Source organism: Tenrec ecaudatus, chromosome Y, assembly GCF_050624435.1.
Source record: "Tenrec ecaudatus isolate mTenEca1 chromosome Y, mTenEca1.hap1, whole genome shotgun sequence".
NCBI lineage: Eukaryota > Metazoa > Chordata > Mammalia > Afrosoricida > Tenrecidae > Tenrec > Tenrec ecaudatus.
The window spans coordinates 17,796,199-17,806,858 of record NC_134549.1 but is presented as its reverse complement, the minus strand read 5'-3'; the positions used below and the strand labels follow the sequence as shown (position 1 = coordinate 17,806,858).

The 10,660-nt window shown below is 45.9% G+C and overlaps 1 protein-coding gene across 1 annotated transcript; it reads left to right on the top strand.

Annotated features, from left to right (window-relative positions):
- Nucleotides 1–292: 292 nt before the first annotated feature.
- LOC142435657 (melanoma antigen preferentially expressed in tumors-like) lies at nt 293–1,597 on the top strand. Its single transcript, XM_075539865.1, has one exon. It carries the CDS (start codon nt 293–295, stop codon nt 1,595–1,597), a length of 1,305 nt encoding a protein of 434 aa, XP_075395980.1.
- Nucleotides 1,598–10,660: the final 9,063 nt, after the last annotated feature.

Sequence of the window (10,660 nt, the reverse complement as noted above, 5' to 3'; positions counted from 1 at the left end):
TCTGAGGCGAACATGGGAGAATGATAAGATTGTCGGATGGCGGGGTCCACAGAGTGGCTCTCCTTGAGATCTGAGCAGACCTGTTTTCCCATCCACAGGTGAGGATTCCTCTTGGAGCAGACTGATCATCATGAGCAGCAGGAACCCACCCAGGCTCCAGGACATGGCCATCCAGGGCGTGTTGCAGAATGAGGCCTCAGCCATTGCCGCTCTTGAGTGGCTGCCCACACAGTTCTTCCCTCCCTTGTTCATGGCAGCCGTTGCCAAGGGACACAGTGAGGTGGTGAAGGCCATGGTGCACTACTGGCCCTTCACACAGCTCCCACTTGGGGCTCTGTTGGAGGATTGTGTGTTTCGAGAGCTCATCTTAAAGGCTGCACTCGATGGCCTTGACATCCTGCTTGCCCAGAATGCTCAGCACAGGAGATGCAAACTGAAAGTGTTGGATTTACAGCTGCACACTGGCACCAACTTCTGGAATGTCTTGGCTGGAGCCCCATCTAATGACTCTGTGATGTCATCAGAAGAGCCTGAGGACACACCCCGCAGAATTCAGATGGAAAAAGGACCCCATTCCAGATCAGGAGGGAAGCACCAGCCCCTGACCTCCGTGGAGGTGCTCACAGACCTGTGGTTTGAGGAAGCTACCTCAGATGTACTGCTCACCTTCCTGATTGAAAGGGTCAAGCAGAAGAAGGCCCTGCCAACGCTGTGCTGCAGGAAGGTGGCATTTCTTGGACCTCTCCCACAACTTCACATTCTTGGGGACATCGTGAAGATGGTGCAGCTGGACTCTGTCCAGGAGGTGGAAATTCATGGCAAATGGGACCTGCACAGCCTCAACTGGTTTGCTCCTTACTTGGCACAGATGGGTCACCTGCAGACCCTCTTTCTCTCTGGAGTCATCTTGGGTTGCAAGGACTTCGGCAAAGACTGTAACATGGAGCAACTCCTTGCCCAATTCACCTCTCAGCTCCTCAATCTGCATCAGCTCCAGCACCTCTTCCTGGACTCTGCCTGCCTGCCCAGGGGCTGCCTCATCCGGCTGCTCACACGCTTGCCATCTCCCTTGCTGACCCTCAGCCTGACTGATTGTGTGCTTTTGGACGAGGACTTGACTTACCTGTCTTTATGCCCCTGTACCAGCCGCCTAAGGACCCTGGTATTTTGTGGTGTATTCAGGCCTAGATCAAGTTATGCATTCCTTCCGGGTCTGCTAGAGATTGTCTCCACCACCCTTATGCACCTGAACTTAGCTGGCTGTGGGATCCAGGACCCTGACCTCAGGGCCTTGCAGAATGCACTGGGCCGCTGCTCCCAGCTGGTCACCTTGATGTTATGTGGAAACCCCGTGTCCTGGGATGTTCTGCAGGAGCTGCTGCAGCACACCCCCCCTTTGTGCAAGTTCTTGGAGCTCCCTGTCCCACTGCATTGCTACGTGGGCCCCCAAGGAAAGCTGGACTTGGAAGCTCTCCTCCCTGTCATGTATAATTTGATGGTGATCCTGATGCCCAACGGGGTCAATTCTGTAGAATTCTGTAACCACAGAGGTACTAACAGATCATTGCATGCCATCCTCATCCAAATGGACAGCTGATTCCATCATCTCCTTCATGCTATCTTGTCAGTCCAAAACGTCCAGCTGTGGGTGCCTTACCCCATATGTAAAGCGTTCATGTTCCCTATGCCTAAGTGATTTCTTCTTGAGGTACACGAGGATCACGAATCTTCTCTGTGATAAAGTCGCCTTCAGATGTGAAGATTTCAGGATGCATCAGATATCACCCTCACCCAAGTCCACCCTCACTTGCTTCACACCTGCCTTGTAGAAGGCATTGAAAGAAAGATTCCAGCAGACTGGATGCTGACCCCCCTCAATAAAGGATGACAGGACGGCACCATGTTTTTGGAATTGAAGGTCTGGCCTTGGCCTCCTTCTCGATTCAGTGCAACCTGGATTCCACGACCTAGCAAACTCTCCAAGAAATTCAGGAACATCCCTTGTCGAGAAGAGACCAGCCTCTTTCCTTCCAACCAACTGAAACCCATTGTTCAAAGACACGTGTAAATTTCTGTACACTGCGTTCAAATAAACATCTCTCCGTAAAGCCATTCATTGTGGCATTGATTTCTCTTTCAGGTTTACTGAACATTAATTATTCATGACATGGTTTGAGGTTGCACACTGAGCAGAAGTGGGCATCCACATTTGGGGGTACTGGTCTCCCTTTTTATCTCCTCCAATATTACCCCGTTCAAAGCTGGGCTTTGGCAAACTTCCCAAGTACCAGGACGCCTGGTTTCAGTAATGCTCCTAGGGGATACTTCAGTTATTTCCTGATGTCATTTGGGGAACCCTATTGCATCGTTGCATAGCACCTTATCCCAGGTGGGGCTTTGAAGAAAGTACTGGGCAGATAAGCACAAGATCTATAGAATAATCACACCAGGTGCTACACAGGGAAGGACGAATTTATCTGCTTCAAACAACATTGATGACCTCAGATATCAGAGATGGATGACTGCCTATGATGGACAGGGTGGGCTGTTGCCAGTGTTTGTATCGATATGCAAACCAGGAGTTCAGAGCTTGAACATATGTCTTCCTATGTTGCATGGGCTGAGTGCATACAGGGTGCAGTCGTCAGAGTGCACTTGGTTGCTGTACTCAACATCAACAGGGTATAAGGACGTCGGAGCTCATCACCCCTGTATCTTTCTGCACTCACGGTTCCTGCAGCAGGTGTCTCTCTTGTCTTTTGTGCTTATCTCAACTACTTGTGGTAGGGCTTTCTCTCTGTCTGCTTGGATGGGATAGGATTTTCTGTAGTTTGTAGTGATTTAATTGTATATATTTTAGAGCCCTAATGGTGTAACAACTTATGTGTTGGGCCGTTATCCAGAAAGTTGACAGTTCAAAACCACAATTTTCTCCCACATGAAAATATGGGATTGACTATTTCCAGGAAGGCACTGGGACAGATGAGAGCTCTCAGCACAATGAACCCTGGACAGATAAAACTTCAGGAACAATCATGGGACTAGCGATACCCTTAGGGTAGGGGTGAGGTGTGGGCAGAAGTGAAGGAGAGTGGCAGCCGATCACAAGGATGGATGTATAACCCACCCCACCCCTGTGGGAGGTGAACAACTGAAAAATGGGTGAAGGGAGAGAGCAGACAGTGTAAGATGTGAAAATAATAATAATTTTAAATTTATCATGGACCCACGAGGGTTGGAGATAGGGGGAAAGTTGGGAAAAAAGAGGAGCTGATAACAGGCGCTCAAGTCCGATACAATGTTTTGAAAAGGGTGGCGGCGACACATGTACACATGTGCTTGATACAATTGATGTATGGATTCTTATAAGAGGCATAAGAGTTCTCCCAATAAAATTATCTATCTATCTATCTATCTAACTCTCTATCTATATGTATGCATTACCGTATATATACAATCAAATATAGCTAGGCTGTAGATTCCTTGGAGACTCAAAGGGACATTTCTACGGTGCCGAAAATAGTCTCTCTAAGACAGCAATGTCTTTAGGGTAATGGAAGTGATGCCCAGCAGGGTGATTGATAACGTTCCCTGACATAAAGTGACAATGATTTTTCTAAGGTGAATCAGAGACATATATAAATTTTAGATACATGAATGGTGAGTGAGTTTGCACTTCATTCTCACCCCAGTGGAAGAACAATCAGCTCTCAGGACAACTTCCTGCTTGATGCTCCACACCCTCAAGAGAAGAGATCTCTGAAGATATAAGTGCAATAGCAAAGTATAAGGAAGGAACTCATGGGTGCCTGGGTCTCAAAAGAACAATGTCAGGGGTCTTAAAGTTTTACGTCCCAACAAGCAAGCATCTAAGTCAGTGCCCATTGACATTCCACACCTTCCGTTCAATCCAGTAGTTGTAAATAATATAGCCCTGTGCTAAATGATGGAATCGCATCGCAGTTTCAGTTGTGCACACCTGCTTTGTTGTAGACTAGAGCTGACAGCGGAATCACACAGCCCATTTGCGCTGATCACAGGTGGGTTAAAGCTCCCATGCCTGCCCTCTGATCACCGTGGAGGGATGTGCACAGCCCCGTTATCTCACAGAGAACAGTGTGAAATCAGTGATTGCAACGTTGCTGTTGTTCTGTGTCATTGAGTCACCTCCGATGCACTGGGACCCTATGAGTGACAGAAGGAAAGCCTGCACACTGCGTTTCCATCCTCATGACTGTTTGTAAGTTTGAGGCCAATGATGCAGTCACCCCTTCATTCCATCACGTCAAGGGACTTCTTTAGTCTCTCTGTCCTTCTCCAGGGACTGATCTCTCCCCAAAACAGGTCCAATGTATGTCAATTGGAGCCCCATCATCTAGGCCTGTAAGCAGCAATCGGGTCACATTTCTTTCAAGACACATATGCTTGTCCTTTTGGCACACCTGTGACGATTAGAAATCATCCACTATTTCCTTGTCGTGTTCCCAAACTTTTTTCTCCAACGTAACTGTGCAATGACGAAGTGTTTTGGAATGCCCCTTCTTCTCATCGCTATCCTTCATTGGTCACGATGCACACAGTCTCTGTGTTTGGAGGCAGCCAGAGTCTATTGACGCTTGGCCTTAACTTGCTCTTTTTGAGGATTTCTTCAAACCGGTGCACCAAGACTGTGTGCACGGTGTGGTGGTGTTTTGCAGCTGCAACAGTTCAGCCTGAACTCGTTTGCTTCTTATTTGGACCTGATTGTTCATGTGAGAAGTCTCAGACTCTCTGGAAATATTTTGGACTCAACACATATTCTGAGGGAGCAGGAGGTGAAATGTCAGGACTCCAAATGTGGAATCATGACAAAGACTTTGCCCCAATGCCTACAGACAGATAATGTCATCCCCTACAGAAGCGGTTCTCAACCTGTGGGGTGCGACCACTGTGGGGGTCAAACAATCCTTTCACAGGGGTGGCCTCAGACCATCGGAAAACACGTAAATATTTCACAGTACATAATTACATATTGTTTGTGATTAATCACTCTGCTTCATTGTGTTCAATTTGTAACAATGAAAATACATCCCGACTATCAGATATTCACATTATGATGCAGAACAGTAGCGGATTACATTTAGGAAGTAACAATGAAAATAATTTGATGGTTGGTGTCACCACAACACCAGGAACTCTATTAAAGGGTCATGGCATCAAGAAGGTTGAGAACCACTGACCTGCAGGCAGTCCCCTAAGTTTATCTTTCTACCAAGGGATAGTAGGAAAGAATGAATTTATGTTTGTTGAATCCTTACAGAGTTTGCAATTATTCCTTGTATAATGGGAGAAAGATTTTGTGATACTTTAACCTGCATCATAAGCTACGGGAAATAAGCTTTCAGTTGTCAGCAAGAGTGTGCATATTCTTTCTGTGTTCCTGGGAATGGGGCATGGAGTGATAACAATAAGCCCGGGAGCCTATGATGCATAGCACGGGTTCTCAACCTTCCAAATATCGCGATCATATAAAACAGTTCCTTCTACTGGGATGACGCCCAACCACAAAATAATGTTTCTTACTACATCATAATGGTAATTTTGCTACTGTATGAATCATAATGTAAACATCAGACACATAGGAATTTCATTTCACAAATGGAACATAATTAAAGGATAGCCATTAATCACAAAACAATATGTAATCATGCTATGTAAATATTTATTTCTAATTACAAATAGATGACATTTGGGCTTGAAACATGGTGTAGCATGGGTAACTGTCTTCACACCAGGCACTAGTATGTGGGCGTATGTGCATGTGGACAGACAACCCAGGAGATGAATAGAGGAGCGGTGTCTCTGTTGCTAAGACCTTCAGAAATATGTGTTTTCAAATAGTCTTAAGGAACCCCTGTGAAAGGATCGTTCAACCACTAAAGGGGTCGCGACGCATAGATTGAGAACTGGTCAAGTTTACCCAGGAGGCAACTAGGGATCCGTCTTGATGTGTCCTGCAGGTAGGCAAGGAGGTGGAACAGATGCAATCTCGCTGAGTTTGGTGTATTTTATTTTTTATGAGACAACGTGGGATCCTGGAACGGATCTACACGGTACTTCCAACAGGTGCTCCACAGAGAAGTACATGTTCCATGCTCCAGGCACTAATTACGCTCTCAGAAACCATGGAGGGGTGGTGCACATCATGGGATGCTGCACTGTATCAATGGTTTATCTATTGGGATCCAAACCAGAAGATCACGGTTTGAATATCAGCCTTTCTGTTTTGCAGGAGCCGCATGCATTCCAGGATGTGTTCATCCTAGTGCATTCAGTTGCTCTACTCAGCATAAACAGTGTATAGAGACACGGGGAGACTTGTCGTTCCCTATATCTTTCTGTCCTCATTGCCTTTGGACCTGAGTTTGGTTTGTGTTATTGTTTTGTGAAATAATGTGGCTTCCATGAATAGATCTGTTATAATGGAATCCTGTGTGAAGACATTCCTTAGTAGAAGGATCAGGTTGGGATAGTACTCCTTAGCATCTCCTCAATTTATGTCACGTGGATGTCGGTTGAGTTTCTTGAGATGTCAATCCTGAAACTTCTAACTCCCAAGTGATTTTAGAGAAGTGAGCAGAGAGAAGCCTGATCTCCCTGCAGAAAGAAAGGAGATGAGGAGGTCAGGAGCTCCATGGAGCAGCTGTGTCTGGCATATCCAAGCACTCATCCCTTCACAACCCCAAGGAAATAGAAAGGAAGCGAGTTTCTCTGAGGTGTGGCTAAACTAAATTTTCATCTCTCATGGGATTCAAGAACAGCACACCCTGCTGATGGAATACATAGCTGTCTGCAGCCATGAAAGGGGTGTGGATCGGGGTGTGACTCTGGATTGGCAATCCCTTCCCAGTGATCTACCTAGACCCAGGCAAAGCCAGATGCTAAAATACAGTCAGATTTCAGAGTCAGTTCACACTCTCATATGCTATAAGTATACTGAGAACCGGTCCTACACCCAAAAGAAGACAGAGCATTCTCCTCAGGTAGATGCCCTGAATTTGGGCTTCACACACCATAATAAGACAATTACTTCAGGGTGGTGGTGGTTCTATCATTGTGAAATGATTAAGGATCCTACTCAAACCCCTTAATCCCTTAAAATCCTATGTGCTGCAGTGAACTAATTGAGATCTCTCAGCAAACCATGGGTTTTTAATGAGAAACTGCTGAGTATCACGAATGTCCTGAGAAAGGAAAGGTAGAGGGAACTACGGACAGGATTTCGTTGTAAGTGATTATTACAAAGGCTAATTGTGATGGACGAAGCCTGATCTCTCAACACAAAGATGGGTCACTGTCCCCAACCTCACTCTTGGCCGTCAAGCCCATTCCAACCCAGCAAAGCCATGGGGCAAAGAACTGCACTTCTAGTCTGGGAATTCTTGTATTTCCCCTCATATGTGATGGGTACTTTTCTCTGTAATGAGATTATCATTCTGTTTCCTGGAAAACATATTGATCTAATAAGAGGGAGAAATAAAATTCACAATCAAGAAGAAATGAAATCAAAATACAACACCACCACCACAAAAAGCACTCAAAGATATACTGTGAGAAAAATATCAGTGACAACCACACAGAAGTCTGAAGCCAGCATTTCCTCACAAGCACCAACACACACATGGAGAGCCACATCCCACGCAAAAATGTTATACATGAAGAACAAGGAAGCTTAACACAATACACTTACACACTCTCACACAACATGTGCAAACATAAGGCAAAATTTCTAGAATATATATATCAATAACCTCACCCAAGGTCAATGGACTAATTCTAAAGTTAACAGAATGAGAGAAGCGGGTGGGTCAGAAAACAAAACTATCAAATGCTACATCATGTTACCTCAGACCTCATATACACAGACCTGAAACTACTTAAAACCAGAGGCTGCCCAAAACCATATGAAGCATAGATAGAGCAACCAAAGGAAAGCCGGGACCGTACTATTGATAAGTGTTTAACTGAATAGCAGAAGAAAGGAGACCTAGACCAGGGAGATTCTCTGGACGTGCGGTTCCTGCCTGGTGAACCTCCTTGGCCCAAGTTAAGGCTGAGACCCAAACACACAGTGCTCGCCAAGGGAGGTCCGGATCAGAGATGTTGCAAAGAGAAAAGGAAGACACCCCAGAGCACACAGGGAGAGTCTTCTCCTGCAGGTGATGCCCTACATTTGGATCCCAGCTACCTAAACAGAGGGACCATTAACGTTGGTCGTTTTAAGAACCCTAATTGGTGATGTTTCTTCCATCAGAGCACTTGAGACGAGAATGCAGAGGGCTCTTTCAGAAGTCAATCCTTGAAGCACGGCCAGTGTGACCTAATAATCCCTACTGTGCTCTACGGACATGCACTTGAGGTCTCGTGTTTGGTAATCCACTGGGGTGCTTACCACCAAGTCACTGGTTCAAAGCTCTCAGCCAATCTGAGGGACTTGATGAGGCCTCTACTCCTGGAGACATCGGCAGTCATTAGGAAGCTAAAGAGGCACTTCAATTCTTTCCCATATTTGGCTGTAGGTTGGAAGAGGCACAGAATTCAAGTAATGTTGTACCTTGGGAAATAAATTACACAGATGGATATCCACATGGATAAAACCCTGTGGCAAATGTGAGATTCTGGGCGCTAGAGGCTTTTCGTAACCAATTGCTTAATCCACTCGCAGCAGCTAACCCACTCCTCAAAGTTTACTATGTTGTCTCAAAAACAGTGCGGAAGGTGTGATGGCTGAGAGTTTGTATTAACAAGGCTGCGACCAGATTCTCAGGGCTTGGTTCTTTACAATGGCGTCATCCTTATTGATGGGATTTCATAAAACGCCATCAATTCCAAGCTGAGACTTACTGTGAACAGCCAATGACGGGGAAGAGAGCTACCTTGTGGGTGTGGCCTCATGATTTAAAAGGTCTCCGTGAGAGCTCTGTAGCTTTGTTCTGGACCTGGACCCTTCCACTGACCTGAAGGTTTAGGGACTTGGGACAGAATCGTTTCATCGTTCCTGCTTCTCTGGAAGTTGTCAGTCTCAACACACTTGAGGAAGAAGGCTGCCATTGGACCTGCCATCTTGGATTCATCATCCACTGTATCTGCTTGATTACCGGTAAGAGTCCAAGACTGAAATGTGAGCTTTGCCAGCCTCTGGAACTGAAAGTTGAAATAGGGAGAAAGCAGAAAATTCTCTAAGTGGTTCTGAGGAATGACGTCGGGAGGGAACTAGGCGTTTGTACACGGGGTACCCATCTTGGCCCTCTTGGAGACCTGCGTGAAGTGAGTGTTTCTATATTGTGTTTTGAACATATGGATGTGTTTCCTCTACTCCATATAAGAAGGGTAAACAGATTAAGGTGTCCTGCTCACCCTCAATCCCCTTCACACCTCAGAACTTATTCAGGGACTTGATGTGTCTTAATATCTTGTCTTTGTGCAATGGTCCATTATGTTATCAACTTGCTGGGTAGAGGTGCTCCGTGGCGTGGCAGGTATGTAAGGATGTCAGTGTGGGAGCTGGGCTCCAGTGTGGGCTTATTCCTCCATCAATCAAGGGTTGGAGACTTCAAAACCACCAGACTCTGCAGTTCACACCGGTGGCAGTCTGCTCCCATAAAGACACACAGCAGCGTTAACCAAAGTAGGTCATTCTGCCCACTGAGGTTAAATGGGAATGCGCATTCATTGCACAAGAGATGCCTGTACTTTATATATGGGGCTTTCTGTTCCAATTAAGAATTATAGCATTGGAAACACGTAGGGGCGGTTTACTCTGTTCTATGTGGCTACCATTCATGGACAGGGACAGTGACAGTAAGGTCTTGATACTTTATTTCAGCTTTCCCACAAAAGGTTTCAATGACCAGAAAGTGTATGAGTAACTTTTCTGTTTTCCTAAGAAGACGGCTCACAGGAGGGCTAATAAGTGGACAAGCTTGTGATATGTAACCTTGAGTGGACTAGAGAGCAGTTGTAACATGTTCTACAGTATAGCCATGAGGGGGTATAGCATGAAATGACACTGGATTCAGTTTATTTCCTTTATTACATTAAACTGTGGTATCTTTGATTGGATCTGCTATGATGGGATCATGTAGGAAGCTGGTCCAGGGTCAAAAGATTCTGTGTAGGATAGCAATCCTTAATCCTTTCTTAATCTTTACCAGATTGATATAAGCAGAGGTTCCTGGGGTGTGAATTCAGAACCTTTCACCCAGCTAGGGATTGGAGAAAAGTTGCCAGAGAGAAGCAGGATCTGTCTGCAGCAAGACAGGTGACTTGGATCTGGGTGCCTCTGTAGACCTGCAGCCCCTGCTTGGTGAAGCTCCTGAGCTCATTAAGGCTGATGTTCAGAGACGCAGTGATCCCTAGGCAAGTCAAGCCTAGACATTTTGCAAGAGGACAAGGAACTGGGCCAGAACACACAGGGAGAGGAACCTATCCTTGAGCTGAGGTCCTGGATTTGGATTGTATACAAATGAACAATAAGACAGCACATCTTGGGGGTTTTAAGACCCCCAGTTGGTGACGCTTCTCTCATAATCTCCCTTGAAATCTGAGAGAACGTGCTGCACTCTTCTCCAGAGAGCAATGCTGCATAGACACCCAGTGGGGTCCAGGAATCCTTACTGTG